The 19,118-nt window shown below is 36.8% G+C and overlaps 1 protein-coding gene across 1 annotated transcript in view; it reads left to right on the top strand.

Moving 5' to 3' along the window:
* Positions 1-17,835, top strand: part of FAM120B (family with sequence similarity 120B) — a 59,540-nt gene extending 41,705 nt beyond the window's left edge. Inside the window, exons 7-11 of the mRNA XM_009329193.1 lie at positions 4,334-4,540; positions 8,465-8,573; positions 9,842-9,955; positions 13,967-14,045; positions 16,232-17,835. Of these exons, the coding sequence (XP_009327468.1) occupies positions 4,334-4,540; positions 8,465-8,573; positions 9,842-9,955; positions 13,967-14,028 (492 nt within the window). The 3' untranslated portion in view covers positions 14,029-14,045; positions 16,232-17,835. The remainder of the gene's footprint in view (positions 1-4,333; positions 4,541-8,464; positions 8,574-9,841; positions 9,956-13,966; positions 14,046-16,231) is intronic.
* The last annotated feature ends 1,283 nt before the right edge of the window (positions 17,836-19,118 follow it).

Genomic DNA, 19,118 nt, shown 5'->3' with positions numbered 1-19,118 from the left:
TTGCAAACTGCTCCTGTGAGCAAACACTTTTCTTCTTGCAAAGCCTCTTTCTGCTGGTCAATGAGGATGCACACAAGCACAGAGACCAGCCTGAACTTGTGGTCCACAGGCTAAAGCCATGTGTTTCTAGAGCAGAAAAAGGCATGATATGAGATAAGTCTATGATGATGGCTCTCCTAGCAAAGACATTTCTCAAATTGTTAGAAAAAACCATTATACATTAGCGATATGGGTGCTGTAGCACTTCTCTTGCTCTTTTCAAGTGGGCTCACCCAGTTCAGCTCCAGCCTTCTAAGCATGCTATCAATAACCTCTGCTCCAATGATACTAGAGGACTGTGAACTTTGAGTTCTCTCCTCAGTCTTCAGTTAATGTTGGCAAATAGGAAAAGTAATCTTTTTCCCCAAACGGTGAGAGGGTGGGGAGCTGCTGTTGGTAGGAGCAGCAGCAGGGGCACAGCACAGGCAGCTGGTGCAGGAGGAGCAGTTCTCACGCACTCCCTGTCTCTCTCACACAAATGTCATCAGCTGGTGGTAGGAGTAGCAGCAGCGGGATCACAGGGGTGTATCTCACATGATTCACTGGGGTCCTGAGTTTATAAAAATAGTGAAAAGAACAGACACGATTTCCAATAAGAAGTAATCTCTAGGGTGTAATGCCCTGGAAGGCAAGCCTTCTTTTCTTTTGGAATTTTCCACTTCTCCTCATCGTGACGTCTTTGCATTGCAGACACCAAGCAGTTGTGAGCATTCCCATGGCAAAGCAAGTCTGTGGTTTGCCGTGTGCACAAGCTCATTGTTATAGACCCACTGTGCTTTCATTTTCTTTGTTTTTCATTGCCAGACATGGAAAATAGAAACTACCCTTTAGTGAATGTATTTCCTGTCTTATTAAAATAAAGAAATCACTGTTGATAGTTCTTGCCTTGGTCTTGCCAATATTGATTTCCATTAAAAAAACAAGCCTTACCTGATATCCACCCCCTCCCCGATACTTTAGTGCTTTAGGAAAGTTCTGGATTGATATCCCTAGACAGTGGAGTCTTCTACCTGTACAACCTGTCACCAGCAACATTATTTTATCTTTTTAACCAGTATGTCTCAACTGTAGTTGAAAAGAGCACAGCTAGGGTTGTATTGCTGGCTCAGACTTCATACTCACTTAGGCAGAAGTAACAATTAGCATCAATGACAGTACTACACTGATCTCCAGCATGAGACAGCACTCAGTCCTCTTCCATATTTTATTATTTTGTGCGTCGCCATCAAAAGCAAAATTTTTCAAATTCTCGTTTAGACACTTGTTCTGCAAATACGTATGCATTTGTTTTGCACTACCTTGAGTAACGTCACTGAAGAAAGTTGGATTAATCACATATTTGTGTTGGGTCTATGCTTAGAGTTTTCAGAATAAAATAAAGCAACAAAAGCTTTATTTTAAAATTTATAGCCCAGATGGCATCCAACATCCACATATAGTATTAGTAATCTGTTCTAACAGCTGTTTTACATCCTTGGTACTAGTGGGATTTAAAAGGACAGTAAAAGCATCTTTGTCAATAAATGACAACAAGGTATGAATTAATAGTCATATAGTACACAGCCGTTAAATTCAAAGATGGGAAATCGCTTGCTGCAGATGACAGCATTTACTCTTTTCAGCAGCTTAAATACTTGTTTTCGTTATTCTTCATGAAAGTTTGTTTTCAGCAATTAAATCTTTTGACATTATCAGTACTTATAATTCAGTGACAGAAGATACTGATTTGTACGACAGGGAATTTCAGTCTGGTTTTGTACTGATCTATAATAAAGAGACTATTGGTGGTATAAATCATATTGGTATAAATTTGGCCAAGTTTGATTCCGCTGGTTGGTGTGCTACTGTCACTCTTGGCCTCTACTGCTAGTTGTAGTTTGACATGTCCATTTTCCTTATAGCTTAAGAGCAAAACTTTGGCGCTTGTCAAAGTGCTCTAAAGTATTTTATTGAAGTTATTTAAAGTTCAATTTATTGTTGTGTTGAGAACAAGACCAGGGTGCATAAATTCTGAAGGAATTCCGCAGCTGGATTAGTTTGCCAAAAACAGGGAGTTCTGAGGATTCCCAGCAGTTCTTACTCCCCGCTCCTAAAGTCTTACTTTGTGATCACAAACCAAGCAGATTCCATTTTAAAGCTTGTAATGATGTGGACTCATTTCCTTAGCAGGTCTTAAGATTTGATCAGGTGATCAGAAACAATCTGGTTAGTGCAATATAAGAATCTCCCAGCTGCAACATGATAACTGGCTGTGTGCACTCTTACAGTCTACTTTAAGTAGAAGTAATGCTGGTTCACTTAAACCACATTCCTCTTTCAGGTACCTTTCAGCATTGTTAAATGGTTTGCAAAACCCTGCTTTACTTGCCAGAGCAAGAGAGTTATGAGTGTGCATGTAGTTACTAGACTCAGCTGGCAAAATGATAGCTTACATCTGGAGGCAATAACTTCCTGAAACTCAATAGCCTGATCCCATACTGAAACTACTTTTATTTGAAAGGGAGGGGAGCAGGTGGTCTCCCTTACTCAAGTATGAAGTGTCACAGTCAGAAAAGGATGGGCCTTTCATGTTCTAAATGACTGCTCAAATTAGCTTGTGTTGTCTGCATTTGCCTGGTTGTCAGTGGTTGTCTTCAGTTGTCTGTATTGGGTGAATTTCAAGTACTGAGTGTCATGTTGGGTCAGTGCCCTGGTGGCCAGCTTCATGCCTTTCCAGGAATCACTAGAGGCAGAAGAAGTTCTTGCCAGAGGGCTCTGGACCACCCTGCCTGGTATCTTTTGCCTGCATCATCATCTCTAGGTCCTCTTTTGCTTTTGCACTGTAGAAAAACCAGCCAGTGGAGGTACACCTCATATCTTCAAGTCGGCTTAACAGAACCCTACTGCCCCTTGTCTGTGGTTAGGGGGAACCCTATCATCGAAGCCAGTTTCATGTAGTCAAATGATGCAACAGACTTTAGCTCATTGCATAATAATGCAGAAAACCCAAGTCCTTGACCAAGTTCTAGCTGTATTCTCCAAATGATTTACTGTGTTTGTCTCTCTTGCAAGAAGCTTTGTAGCTCTGTGCTGCTAGGAAAGGTTTCCTGCTTTTGTTATGTGGACCTTAGGGAGGAAAAAGTTCCGATCCATTAATACAACATCTCATGCTGTCTGCTATTAATTGTCATCTTTTTTAAATAGGGCACTGATGGTGTATGTGCATACCTTTAAGTCTTTTGGGGATCTTTCAAGATGTAAGATGTTGTTATTGTTAGCAATAATGGGCCAACCCTTTCCATTGCATTTCAAACAAACAATTCACAGCTCTTCCGGAGCTAGGGCTAAGACAAATTTGAGCCACATTGTTGTCCTTTCTGTTCTGGACTATTTTGGATACTTATACTATAAGGAAAACTGTAATGTAAGGGTACAACAGCTGCCACGGATTACAGTATTGATGGCCACACTGTTACGAATCCCTCCTGGTCCTGACAGACTGCTTCGGTACAGACTGTGGAAAAGGCATTCCCCACTAAGGAGCTTCATACTGTTTACACAATACTTAAAATCACAGTTTTCCCCATATTGGATTCAAGGCTTTTATAGTTTGCTATGCTCTGCCACAGCAGGATGTTCAATTCACCCATCAAGTTTAATTTGGCTGTGAGTTTTAATTGCCTTGTTGAGTTTCTCATTTTGCATTTTCTGGACGTTGTCATATTGTTCCAGTATTTCTTCTGGAGACATCCATGTTGAAGTGAAATAATTTGACTTTCAGACTACAGTCAGAGGAAATTTATAGAGCGTTTAAAATAAAAGCCTGGGCACAATAAACTTTGTTCTGACAAATCTTATAATTTAAATGATCTCTAAGTGCTGTAACATTTCCCGGTTGATCAAACTGTGGAAGGTCAATGGATCACTGTACCCATCATTTTATACTCCCAGTTCATGTTTTGCATTCCACTAACAGAATTCTTTCTGGGGAACTGCTAATGCTTGAGAAATACTATGGAGAATAGCCATTTATTTTGTCTTTCCATTTTCATTCTGAATGTGTGTGTCTTAAAAACTTGAGTGAGATGCTGTATTTGTTAAAACAAACTTCACTTCTTTCACTTTATTGAATAAAACTAGATACAGAATCCTTCGATGAATTCTACTGTGCAGCAGAGGACCATCATTGTCACAACTTTGAGACTGTTTACCATTTGCTCTGCTGTTCGTATGGTTATATGTGGTGGTAAGACTGCTTATATTTCCTGATTTGTGAGGCCTACCTTTGTGGTTTTTTGTGTGTGTGTGTTAACAGCTTGCGCAAGTGGACTCCAGAGCCGTACATCTTGGCGCTGTCTTTGTTCGTGGCATTACAACTTTGCTCATGGCCAATAGTGCCTGTGGCTTTCCATTCAGAATGGATGATTTGATGCCTTGGGAAGTGTTTGATGGGAAACTTTTTCAAGAAAAATACCAGCAGTCGCACCAAGGTTGCTCTTTGGAAGAGCTTTTAGAAGGCAATGTGAGTAATCGCATCCTCTTAGACAGTTCTGTATTCTTTGAAAAATGTACCTGTCCATGTTTGTTTGTTGTTTTAATATTCATGTTTACACTTGTCCCCTTTCTTTGTGTTTTTCCTCTCTTCCTTATTCCTTTTTCATCCTCTCCGCCAAAAAAAAACTAAGAAGGTAGAAATACTGAGCCTATGAAGGAAGCTGTAATTTTACCTTTATTTTTGTTTCCATTACTCAGAAAATAATATAAGGAAGTGTCAAAATCATTGTCAATTTCAAAAACTGAAAATGTCTGTAATGGTTTTCTAGTACTAAGATATTAATGAGATCCTTTTCCTGTAAGATTTTAGGCAACATATTAAGAATGTCTTTAAATAAGCATACTGGGTATAATTTTTGAAGTGTTTGAGAGTGATATTTTTAAAGGTATTAAGGAACCTAAAGTTTGAGATGAAGGTTTGGTGAATTCAAAGAGGAACTGGAAATCAGAGGAAGGTATACATCTAGGTATTTTTTTAGAATCTCACCAAGTACTTTCCTGTACCTCTAAGTACTCACTTAGTTCTCAATCCCACTTTTCAGAAGCTGGGGATCTGTACAATTTGCACGCTATGTTACTAAAAAAACAGTATGACTTAAAACAAGTCTGCCCAGGCAAGGACAGGGAGATACCCGCAAAGTCTTGCTGGGTATGGGCCATATCTGGTGCATTAGGTGGCATCGTGTCCAGCCTCAGAGGTAGGGTCTGCTAGACTGGGTGCAAGGCTGTATTAATGCACTAGCAAAGCCTCGGACCAGACCTGACTCGTGCCCCACCAGCACAGAATATGTGGAGAGATACTTGGGTAGATCTGTACTCATCTGTGTAGATAGCTCTTAAGACCTTTGATTAATGTGTCTCTTTCCAATGTGGAACCGAAAACCCCGTATCATTTAATTACTTTTGAAAATTTTACCTTTGAAATGTTTTTACCTGTTGTTACATATATCACTTGAGGTTAAAATAAATAAAAGTGATTACAGAGAAAAAAGTTTTCCGTTTTGAATGATTTTAATCTCATGCATTCAATACCCGTTGTTGTATAATTAGTTTTCTTTTCTAATTTTGTGTCCAATTACATACCATCCTGATCTGGAGTGATGAGTGGAATGCGTGTGGGTGGGTGGAATGTATGTGTTTTCAGCATGGAGGAGGAGGATAATCCTTTTCATATGGAATCAATCATATGATTAGGACTATAGCCTCTATCCAAATCCTGTGGTTCCCATTAATTGGTCCATTGATTTCAGTAGATTTTGGACTGGGCCAGTGGTTCATCCAGTTTTTCATGTAGGACTTTTGCAGAACAACAGAGGGTCTAAAGAATAAATGGGAAAATGTAAAACTATACATTCACATTTCTATGTGAAATCGATACTTCTGTTCCGTGTGGATAGAATTCAGGTTAGTGAATAACTTTTACAATACGTGTCTAAATCTGTACAAAATTTATATTGGCTGAGAGGTATTTTTAAATGTGTTAGGTAGTATGTCTTAGCTAACATTTGAAAATCTTGATGTGGTCAGGTTAAAGTTATATTTTAACCTGTCTTAGAAGAAAGATGAAGGAAGATGCTTAGATCCCTAGAACAGAGATGGAAATTTGCTTGATCAACTAAAAAATCTAGGTTAGGGTTTTTAAAAGCCTGATACTCTAGTTTAAACAAACCCCAGATAAACTGTTCTTTTGTGAGGAAAAATAGTCTAGCCCTGTGAATTTTTAGAGTAGTTTAAATATCTTTTTCTTTTTTAGGTATGATTTTATCATACATATATGGCAGAGATAGCTCCCAGCTAATAAAATAGCTTTCCAGCTTATCAGTTTGAGGCAAGAATCTGTTTTTGGGAGAATTGCCAAGAGATGCCAGTTTAGCTGGGGACACTGGCAAGGCAACAAGTGTATGTGATTGGTTTTTCCTATTATTATAAGTTCAACTTTAATAAATAAAACTGGTACTTAGTTCCTGGCAGAGCTTAATGTACCGCTGGAAGCCAAGAACTTTCAGCACTTGTTTGTTAACAATCTACCCTTGAGCACCATAAATCTAATCTGATGATAGCGACAGCATTGTATTCAGAAAAAAGTTATTCTACATGGGATGTTTTGTTATAGAAAAGATAAGTAATAGGAAAAAGTTACGCCTTTTGGTGTTCGGTGCTTGTCTCCTAACTCCTAAGGTCCCTTCTCTATGATCTGGACAGTTACATTACTTCAGGGAGTTCAGGAGATCTCAGCATCAGTGTTGTTTTGATTATGATGGGCTTAAATATAGTTAATAGCTTTATGAAAATTACAGTAGAAATACAATCTTGGTTAAATATTTACATGTATACCAGAAATTTTGAACATTTTAGGGTTTGCTTCCCACAGATTCTTGTACCGAAAGAAGAAAATGTATAAATTAAATGCAGTTGTGTAGCTCAGCTCTTTGTAGCCTAGGAGCTGTTAAAGATAAAAAATGGAAAGCTTCTGATAAGAATGAAAAATAGAGCCATCTTGCTTTTTAAAAAAAATATGCTAAGCTCATATTATGCTAGTTCTCTGTTTTTCGTAACAGTAATCATATTAGTTTGTTTATCCACACAGAAAATTGGATATAATAGTCTCATAAAGCAGTGAGGCAATGATATTATCACTTTATTAGCCTTTTTATTGTGCTTCTCACTAATGAGTATGTTCATGATCAATTTTTTTATATTAAAACCAAATTACCTAACGGGGTCAGCATAAGTGGTATGTTTTGTCCTTTTCTGATCATGCCTTTCATCCAACCTTCATCAATACATTCTGAATTTATTCTCCCAAGAATAAAATGAAAGGTTTTTCCCGTTAGTGGGTGTTCTTTACAGACTGTACTCAGTTTGTGTGGAAAAAAAAAATCTGTGGGTTTTGCTTAAGGCTCTATAAAGAGGTTTGTTAACTCAAAAAATGTGCTAGGAAAGTTCAGGGATTCAGACTCTACCTCTAATTTAAGAAACCTCTCTAGTTGCTGCCGTCTTGCCACCTATTGGATTTTTACCTTATCCTGTAATCCTCTCCCCTCCTTCCTGCTCCCCCTCTGCCCTGGTTGTTTCAAAAAGGAATTGTCATCCTGTAAAAATCAGTTCAGTTTTATGAAAATCACAAATTATGCTATTGCTGTAAGATCTGTCTTTTCATAATTCTTTTCAATGTGTACTACTGCCCACATGCTCAGTACAAATCAATAAGAAAGAAAAAGATTCTATGATCTGACACTTGTTCAAAGCTCACTGAAATCAGTGGAAGTTAAGGATATATCACATCTCTTCGTATTGCATCTTTAAATAGCTTCAGCTTGTCCTTTTGACAGTAGAAGTTTTCATCACACCACAAGGTAAACATTTTTATTTAATTCCCCCATTTCTCTTTAGACTTGGTTATATTTTATCTGTCAAGAGTTGGGGCTGATGTATTACTATCGTGTTAAGTTTTGTTTCTAATGTATGAGATTAAGACACCTCGATTTTCACTGGTGCGTTTTCCCTGAGTTCATCAGTCCTTATCTGGAAGCTTTAACCATCTCTGCCTGAGGTATTGCTGATAGAAGTCTAGTTAAGTGTATCTACAGGGGCAAAGTAATAGAATAGGAAAGCAAGCGATTTACAGATGTGAGCAGAGAAGAAAAACAAACTTCACTGAGAAAGGGGAAAACATTCCTTCTGCACCCCTACTCATCCCTCCAAGGATCCACTTTTAATATGAAATGTTTGAACTTTGTTTCCTGAAAAAATGCGAACCAGATCCACCACCTTCATATATGCATGAGTGTGGCTAAGACAAGTCTTTTAGTTGTTAAATGTGATTGATTTGTGCTACACCTGAAGAGAGAAAAGCAGAACAGTCATTGATTTTTAACCCTGTTGTCTGCAGGAGTCTTTGTATACACCCTTCCAGAATCTGAAGTCTTTCATTTGCAAGGCTTGCACAGCAAAGAAGAGAACAATACAGAGCAGACCAAGAGGGAATGGATTTATCACAGGTTGGCATTGTGTTAATTTTCTCAATAAAGTCAATATATGGATGAGCTCAATTATCCTCCAACGGCAGCAGCATTTACATAGGCAGCCCATCAAGCTAAGTAAATTGTAAGGTCTTTCTCCAATAAACCAAAGGAGAGATCTAAGAAAATATTTCCTCTTTTTAGGAATTCATGTGAATTTGATTACCCAGGTTTGGATAGAATATTTCAATCTATCTACATAGTTAGTGAGATATATGCAGTAGATAAAATATCATTCACTGACAGAAACATCCCTGCGATTTACTCAGTGACTAAAGTTATTTTTATAGGAGGAATTAGATGACTCAGAGTTTTTTCTTCCTTTCCCTCAGGGGAGCTATTTTAACGATGATAGTTGAAGGTCTGAGTGAGGCATTGAAGAGAGAATACTCCTTACTGGACTGACTGATACAGTTCAAAATATAAGAAAGCTTTTGGGCAACCTGGAGAATGGCTTTTTTTTGCCTAAGACCTTGCTTTTTTTCCCCCCAACTTTATGGCTCGGTTTACTAAAGACGTTTGTTTTCCCCACCTGATCTGCCTGACTCTCAGGGAAAAAAACATCTAAAAGGTTTTTAGCATCATTCACAGATCAGCCTGAATGTTTAGGCTTTTGAGGCTTTGAAATAATTCACACTGAATCTCAGTGTTTATGCTGGTATTACGTTTATTACCTGCTTAATACCTGATCAATTATAATGTCTGTGAGGATAAAAATTACCCCTTCAAAATCCCTTGAGCAAATTACAACAGACAGAATGATTTTCTGCTAGTTCATTACTTTGCGTTATGTGACAGCAATACTTCTGATGTGGTACTACACCATACTGGTGCTGGACATTCAAAACTAAGGGTATCTGTTGGTGATTTATGATACCAGACCTTGTTAGCATCTGCTATTGCTTGAGAGCTGTACTTAACCATTTTAATTATGATTTGTGATTCCAATTTGGACAGAGATTTCTGTTTGTTTTAATGACTGCAGTCTCCAAATCTGTGTCATAAAATTTTGATCTGGTTTCTAAATACACTTGTTAACAGCTTGTAATCATGATGTGCATAGATGGAAATGAGAACAAGAACCATGCTTATTAGGCTGACTTTAGTTTGGAAAAATCGTAATTGTGCGTAAGTATTTTGGCATAAAACTAAGAAATGTTGTTTCCCGAAAAAGAATACGCTGTCTCTCTTTTTCTTCATTTAATCTTAGATACAGTCAGAGTTGCTTAGTAAATACTGTTTTTCAGGAACACAACAAAGAGAATTTAATCCCAGGTTCCAACAAACACACAGAAGTTCTTTTGTTCCTCCATATCATAACCAGATGAGGGGGTTCCTATGGAGAAATCCTCAACCACAAGGTAAAAAATATGTGCACACGTGTGTATTTGGAATTGTCTCTATCAACAGTATAACAGCTCTGTGTCTATATGCAGTTTGCATTTGTATGTATGCAGTTACCCTGTGGCTACAGCAGTCAATAGCAAAACTTGTATCAGTTATAGTTGTGTACTACTGTTAGCAAAAACTAACCCTGCAAAGAGTGTAGCGTTGTAATCTGGAGTCATCTTTTACTCACAATGTTCTGGGGTAAAAGCTTTCATGTGGTATTTAAACTTTCCATGATTGGTCTCAGCTGAACTGTGTTTAAAATTGTAATAGTTCTAAAACAAATTGGCACAGCTGCACAGAAATGTCTGTCTGAAGTCTTTAGCTGCAGATCTTAGTTCATACTTCAACAAAACACTTAAGCGTATGAATAAAGTTAAACACATTCTTAAGTGGTTTTCTAGATCAGGAGCTCAGCTTCCAGATCATTGCCTAAGTAATACAAATGCAAGTTCTATTTTGTCTTGGCATTAATCTTAAGTCATTCGCCAATCTCATTTCTTGAACTGAACAGACATTTAAATGAAGCATCACTGTGGATAACACTGTTGAGCTGACATAATTCAGTTTTACTTCCTCATTATTATGCATTAAAGCATATACACATAGATTAAAGAAAATAAGCAAAAGAAGTGTCTAAGAAAGATCAATTATTTTATTAAGTCTGCAGAGCCCAAATTTCTTCTATGTTTCCAGGTGAGGTTTTCAAAGAAGATTGATGATGTGATTAGAGAGGATAAATAATAAATAAATACAGTAAAGTCTTTAATGTGTTTCAGCTGCCACTGTTGTATGCTTGAGAGGGAGATACTATCATTTGAATCACAGATGAGATTGATCGCGTATGTAAAATGTAAAGTTAAAATGTAGAGTGTGTATGCTGACCGTGAGCAGAACCAAAACTGGTCATTGTTACTGTGACCATCTCAAGAAGCCTGCTATTCAGGGGTCAGGTCGTCTCTGACCAGCTCCAGAGATCTTACGACTAGATGTATTCCACAAAGTATGTTCCACAGTGGAACATAGTTCCACAGTGTGCTGAACGGTGTTATAAATGTGTTTCAGTAGCATTATTAAAACATCTTGGCTTCTTCTACACTAGTCTTATTTACTACCTTCAGGACACTCTTCAAAACATGATCCCATAAGTGCAGTTAAATTGCCTCTAAGTAAAATAGATTTATTGGAAAAATGTATCTGTCCTTACAAAAGAGCCCTGCAATGTTTTAGAGCTCCTTTTAAACTGATCTGCCAAGATAATTCATTTTGACAAAGTTTCTTTTTCCAGAGTTTGCTAATATTAAGACAGGTATTTGGGTTGCTTCATTATGTAGCTGTTGTCTCTGCTATATGTGTGTGTCTCACCAAAGACAGAGAAAAAAGAAGAACAAAAAAGTAGCGATTTTGTGTTCCATGATAGCTTACATGATAAAACTTTCTGGTAATATTACTGATATCTATCTATCCCATCCTTTATATACCTTCCCGTGGTATACTGTTATGGTTCCCGCTGTTGCATATTATATATAAATCATTGGATTAAATACATTAAAAAGTAATGGAACGGTGACCATGGGACCCATATCTTCTGTGTCAGGAGTGTACCTAATGATTAGGCAGCCTTTGCTCTCTCTTATCAGTTAATGTTTAAGAATTCCATGACAATGTCTCAGCTTCAACAGTGGAGGAAAGAGGGCCTCCCCCACCACCCAGAAAGCATAAACCTAAGAAGCACTGGTATTTCTCTGAGATGATGGTTTGAATCCCCTCAGGCAGAACAAGGATTCAACTTAGACATCCCTCATTTTATGGTGAATACTAACCACTGATCTGTTGTAATTAACATCTCATCCTCTAGCTGTATTTTGAGAGAAGGGAATTCAGCTGTGCTGTTTTGGGGTTTTTTGGGGGGTTGGGTATTTTTTGTCTTGGTTTGTTTTTATTTATTTATTTGAAGTTCTTTTCATAAATTTCTTGGCTGTGTGTCACAAATGGAGAGTGCATCCATGTAACTCAGAGCAGGACATCTAAGCCTCACAGGGAGGTAGATTTTCCCTTAGTGTTTCTTGTTTGTTAATTTAGAAGACTTCCTATTTAGCACGCTGACTTTTGTGTATCCCATTCCGAGTGTTTTTCCATTCTGATGCATGTTAAACGCATGACTTTACGGATTCTAGGTTCATGGCTGAAACACCACACCACATGCCATATAGGCTATTGGTAGACAAAACTTCATTAATTAGCAGTTAAGACCACTAATACATTGTTTTGAATTGCATTGTTACTTCATTCTACAAATAGCTAAAAATAAACTGAGCACTAAGAACTATGGAAATCACTATTGAGTATCATATGTCTTTGTCACTCTCTTCAGCAGTCCAACTGATAAACACTGAGATTGTTTGTCATAGCATACAAATTACCGCCTAGATCTAAATCAACATACAAAAGATAGCAAAAAAAGAAAATAAAAAAGTAAGTCTAACCTTATCTATGCATTGTCTTATATACTTTTATAGCCATATTTTAAAATGTCAGTGATTTGGACAATGGTTCTCATACTAGTATTTGAAAACCTTCTGAAAAGTGAGCTGAAGATAAGGGAAGGAGATAGGGGAGAGAGTGTCTATAGGACTGGTTGTAATAGCTACATGAATGGTTGAAATCAAGGACACCCTAATACATCAGAAATAGTGAAGGGTATTGGCAAGGATATAGAATTTCAGCCAGTGATAAAGTAAACATCAGAACTCTCTGTATGATGGACCCAGGGGAGGGATGAAGATATAATGAGTAAGAGCTGCCAGAGAGCTAGGAGTAATGGATGATAATTTCAGCTACCAGTCATCTATCACCAGAATCATAAACAGTGAGATGGGGAAATACTGAAGCGTTTTGACAATTTCATACTTGCATTTAGAAGTTGTTGGATTTGGGGGTCAACTATATTCTGCCTAAGAAAATTATGTTCTCTCCAAAAAAATAGTTTTGCTTTCTTTGTTGACATCCATTTTTGCCTTGCTTTTCTTCCATCTCTCTATTGGAAAAGAAGAGAAAAACGAAAATGGCTTTTGTTTTTTAAAGAATTAAACTTAGAAAATATCACTTATTATTTTTCTTTAAAAACAAGGTCTTGGAGAAAAGCTTTTATGGAAAATGGAAAGTTTTTCAGGGGAGAGGAAAGATGAGTGTCAAGGAAAGATATGGAAAAAATAGAATTGTTGGAGGTATGTCTCACTCAAGAGAAACTCTTTTGTCCAAGACAAAAGGGAATTATCCAGAGTCCCATTTCTTCATGGAATGTAATTGCATCACATTGTCAATGTGATGCAATTACATTCACTTCAGTCTTAGCACACTGTAAACCATGTAGCTGAACATAATACAACTATACTGAAGGATCTGAGTTTGTAGCAAGTTTTCATTTGCTAGGTGTTTAATCAAGGCTTCCACACTTGTGTTGCGTACTGTGTTCAAACATGTTTTGATTAATAGGATTTTGATAGAACTGTAATGTAGGTGGGACTTGGTAGAGCTTTGGTGTTGAAAAAAAGATTTCATTTACAGTACCACTTTGCTTATAGGAATCTATAACTAAAGCAGTATTGTACACAGGCACACTTAAACCAGTATGAAAATGTTTGTTAATATAGCTTATGTCTGGTTCTAAACAGTGTATTTTCCTTTCCTGAATTCACACGGTCTGATCTACCAACCACAGTGTATGACCTGTATGATTCACTGTCCCAAACCATTAATTGGACTAGATTTAAAAGTTACAGTGGCCCAAAAGCTTTAAGAAGAGCCATGCCACCATGGATTGTATCCTCCAACATCTCAAAATACTAGCTATAATTATACACCAACTGGAGAGAGACGTTCTTTTTTCAAAATATGTATAAATGTAATTTTTCTTGCAGGTTATCTGAATAAGGTCTTGCTTTCCTGCTTTAACGGTAGTTAAAAATATTTGATTCCTCCAGGTAGAGCATATGGATTGGGCCATCCAGACCGGAGGAGAAGATTCCACCTTCCTCCTCGGTAAAGAATACATGTGTACAGGTAGCAAACTGAGATGATGGGATAGTTACCATTGAGATAATTTTTGTCTATGACAGCCTCTTTTTAAGAACTTACAGAGTAACTGAACCATGCAACTGCAGAGGAAATCACTCAAAGCTGAGGCTATTCAGCTTGTTAATCACTTGTCACGTTAGGTCTAAGCTTGCTATGAGGCCGGAATCACTAAAACTTAACTTAAAGGTACCAGCTGAAGCACAGTAGCATCCCAGTATAGCTACATTGTTTTGTCTGTTTGACGCTGAAAAGCCTGAAGTGTTTTTACAACATCATTAGATATTCCTGACTGTAAGTTTTAAGACTTAAACTGTAAGTTTTGCATATTTTCATTATAGTTGTGTGTATTACAAGAGTTTGCTCACCATGCTGAATTGTGGTTTGTGTCTTAATTGTGGATTATATCTTTATCTTAAGGGTTACACCATTGTTACTGAAACCTGTTGAAAAGTTTGAAACATGACATCACTGATGTAAACATCATCTACCAGTGAAACAAAATTACCTTTCTGTAAAATGCAGCGCTTTCGTACAAGAGCCAAAAATTGCTATTACTTTTGGCACTTCTAGTTAAGTAACTTTTTCTATCTATCTCAGCTGACTGTGCAGAGTGAACCACGTCACTACTGAGGAGAGAAGGAATCTGTCATGCTTTACTTCTGTAATAAATATACTTATGAGAACTAAGTATTTTTCCTGTCCAGAATTCTAATTTAAACACTTATCTTCAGAATTATTTCTTTAAAAATTATGTATTTCACTTTGTGATTCAATTTCAGTGATGTATGTATTTAATTATAAAATTAATACATTTAAAATAGAGTTAATATAAATAATACTGAAGAAATGTGAAATAACAGAGCACGTGCAATTTTTAACAGCACCATAGGATCATATATTGGTAAATCGGTACCACAAAAGCCCCTCTTCAAGTCACACACTTGTGTTTTTTAAGAAACTGTTTTAGAGATTACAACAACTTTCTTATGTCTTCCATTTGCATACCAATGCAGTTAAAGATAATCAGAGGTACTTTACTTAATTACTGTCTTCAGGCAAAAAAAAATTAGGCAGTTATGTAGAAGTCCTATTTTAAATCATGAAGTGTGAAAATTGTACCAGAGGAAAAAAGTGTCAGCAGCACTTATGTCACATCATAGAAAGTGGGTGACACACTTAGAACCGTGTTTATCTCTTCACTGATCTGCATCTCAACCTAATTGAAAATTGTCTCCATCTATGTAATTTTCAACAATTTCATGCTTTTCTTAGGTTTCTAGCAATCTTTGAATTGCATTGGCTCAAGTGGGTGTTTATGGAACTGATGGGGTTTCGCCTGTTTATGTGCTTTGGAATCACAGTATTTTTAGTTTTGTACTTCAACATTTTCAGTACATGAAGTTATATAATAACCTCTCTTCTTCTCATATGGGATGTATATGATGAAAGAAAAATGAAATCCTGATGTCCTGTTCCTGCTCTCAAAAAAGATTGAGCAGCAGAAAAAGAGGATATCCAAAGATAGAGGCAAAATGTTAACAGCAAGTTTTGAAATCTGATACAGTTTGCAGATTTTTGTAAGAGCATGTTTAGTTATTGAGGATGATGACTATTCCAAACAGTGAAGTCAGTGGTGTTGCACGTGGACAAAGCTTTGTATTTACACAGAGAACTGTGGCCTTAATGTTTATCATGTTGGAAAATCCACTCTTTTGGATTATTTTTCTTTTTTGTTTTGAATACTATTGATTGGTATGTTGTTAGTGTAGTTCTCATAATCATCATTCTAGATTTTACTGATACAGAAACTGTATCTCAGTCTTAAGCTTCTTATTGTATTACTGCCAGAATTATTTATTTTTAGAAGCATTTGAAAATTAAATTTATATCTGAAAACTATCTCATGATCCATACTAACAGAGAGTAGCAGACGCTATAAAACTTAATGCTTGCATTAAGACTTGCAGAACTTAAGGTTCAAAACGTTAAGTGCTGATCTGGATAATTAATACATATGTCACTAAACCCATAACGCGTCATTATGGTCGTTTAATCACCTGCGTCACACAGATCACAAAATCTTATCCTGCAACAGGCCGTAACAGCTAAAATTGTTTCAGTGTTGATGTTCATGTGTCTTATTTGGCTCCTCACAACTCTTTGTCTTTTAGATCACCCAGGTGACCCTACTCATTGCTGGAAGTGGATGAAAATGGATAAGAGAACAAGATACGTTTTTATGAAATGCTGTATGCTGAAGATCATAAAAACTTCATCAATATTTCAAAAATGGTGGTGGGAAGGCTCTAATCAGAAATTTATCATGCCTCATTTTCAGTTCCATTTTATTTTGTATACTTTTTTTTCTAGCCTATAGCTTAGACAAACAAATTATGGAATGTTGTGAAACAATTATATAATTTAGGTTCCAGATAGTATTGTTCGGAGCACTTTACAAAACCCTTGTTGACACAATTATGAAAAATGATCATTAAAAAATTATGTCTAAAAAGTAGAGGCCAGTCCTAGGTGTTGAAGGCAGCTGCAAAAATTTAATTAATTCATCTGGTTCTGTTGTGAAAACTATTATGTCTGTTCTGTTAAACCTTTATGCTCTATGAGGCTGAAAGTGCCCAGTCTCGGACAAAAAAGGGTACTTCTAAAGTGTTTACAATCATATCACGGTTAAAAAATGTTACTTTTCTGTCATGTGGCTTACTTTCATAGTTCCTCAGTCTCAGAGAATAAGAAAAGGGTAGCTAAAACATTCCAGAAAGTTATAAAATTAGTTTCTATGTACAAAACTGCTACAGCTTTAATGTCCTATTATTTGGGGGCCTTTCAGAGCTGAGTCAAATGCATAGTCCCCTTCTGGAATACCTAGAATTCTTCTCCATATGTAGTGAATCATTTATGACACATTTAAAGTTTATGCCAGACCTTACATCTGTCTTTAGCCTGAAGTGAAGGTGTCGGTGTGAGCCTCTGGCCAGTATAATTTTGAAGGAAATCCTAAATCAAGGGGAAACTAACAGACATTTTGATTGCATTCTTTTTTTTTTTTTTCTAAATGGCAGTTGTTTGAAGCACACAGGGTAAAATTTTTTCCCTGTTGACATCATTGGTGCATCTTTTGCAGATATTAGTGGCACTGTGATTTCACTCCATACTGATAAGGTAGTCTCAAGAGACCTAAGTAAATGGACAGAGTACAGGTAGGGTAATCGGGTATCTCCTGTGTTAATTTTCACTGGTCTATTATTCATCACACGGACTTTATTACTACTTTGGAGATATGTGTATTTTTAGAATAATGCATAAGTACACTTGAAATTAGATGTCTTTAGAAGTGTTTAGCATGAGGAAAAAGCATTATTTTTATATTCCAAAGAGAAAATTTAGCTCTAATTTTGAAATCTATTTTCAGAAGTACTATAGCTATTGTACAACTTGCACTTATCTTTGTGGTACAATGGTTACCGATTCAAACTCTGTTGGTTTTAGTCCATTATTGTTCAGTTAATATTGTTTCTTAGACCTTGTGCAGGTAACTCTTTTGAGTCGACTGCCAGTGGAACTTAGTTCCTATTTAGTATACATTATGTCAAAGTGAATAGTATTGTCAGACATACATAACTCAATCCTTTAATTTCCTCGCATGTATTTTTCTGTTTGTAACCCAATAAATATATTCTTTCACACTCTGCCTATAGCAACAGTCCAGCTAAACAAATAAATTGGCAGCAATACAGGATTTCTAGTTCTATTAAAAGTTTGAACAGACACAATTTTTACACAACACAGTTTCTGATTTGTGTTTCAGGGTGGTAAAACACCCACAAATTCAGCATTGGAAATGTAATGGACTGAAGTTGCTCTCATGAAAGGTTTTCTTTTTTTCTTTTTCTCCCCCACCCCCCCCCCCCCCCCAACCTTTTGGAATAATGTGGTCTGAGTTTTATGGAAAGTTCTCTAGTTTCAGGAATCTCATGATGTATAATAGTGTATTTGAAAAGAATGTAACTGTGTGCCAGAAATTGTTGGTAGTTCCCCCTTCAGGCTTTGATATGAGAAAAGATTTCTGTTGGCCTCAATAAACAAAGTTAAATACAGTTAGAGTGGGAGTTTTGCTGTGCTAGTTGTGGTATGTTATGAATTGTTGGTAATAATTACCCTGACTACTGAAGAATTGTTAGCTTCTCTGTGAGGTTTTTTTTTTTCCTCCTAATGTTAGACCATAAGCAAAAGCTGCTTATTATTATTTCCAAGCCAAAAGATTTTTTTTTCCCACCAGGAATCATAAAGTGAAAGCAGAAGCATGAAGTCGAAACATAGAAGTGCTACTTTCCTGTCTCACTGAAAGTCCATAAAGGACTGTAGAAGGAAATCATATACAAGAACATGACCTTAAAGATTCCAGTCTGATGGGAACTGGTATGTGGACTACAGGGTTACTTTGAATGGGTACAGGAAAGAGGAAAAACAGACGTGGATCTGAAGTGAAGGAACCTATGTTTGTGAAGAAAAGCATTCTTATTTCTTGTTTGGCTATATTGCTTACTGTTTTCTCTAGCCTGTGCGCTGGGTAGATGCCTTTCATCAAATGTTCACTGAAATTGTGTATTTATTTATTAGCTTTATTTATTCCCCTTCTGGAAGGGGATTCAGAGAACATTCATTAACATCAATAACTTAGTCAGCTGGGACTCAACAGAAATTGTGACATGGTCATTGTGAGAGAAAGAGTGACCGAGAGGAAGACATTTGTCAACTTTCCTCTTTTTATCTATTATGTATCCTTCATCTTACATTACTTTGCTCATTTGTGACACCATCACACTGGGAATCTGAATCTGGACTACTGAAACACTGAGTTAATCTTATGACGCTGTGGCACTGTCAGTATCAGAACATACAGATTATACCTGTTTTATAAAACAGGAAACTACAGTTTTAATTGCTTTGCTACCTTAGCAAGCGCTGCGCTGAGGCGGAGGGGAACAGCAGTGCTAAAGCTCTACAAATTTTTCTGTGCCATGCTGTCTGGTCAAAGTTATA

The sequence above is a fragment of the Pygoscelis adeliae genome, unplaced genomic scaffold (genome assembly GCF_000699105.1).
Source record: "Pygoscelis adeliae isolate BGI_AS28 unplaced genomic scaffold, ASM69910v1 Scaffold77, whole genome shotgun sequence".
NCBI classification, from domain to species: Eukaryota; Metazoa; Chordata; class Aves; order Sphenisciformes; family Spheniscidae; genus Pygoscelis; species Pygoscelis adeliae.
The sequence above is the reverse complement of the archived record's forward strand: the minus strand, read 5'-3'. Positions and strand labels throughout refer to the sequence as shown.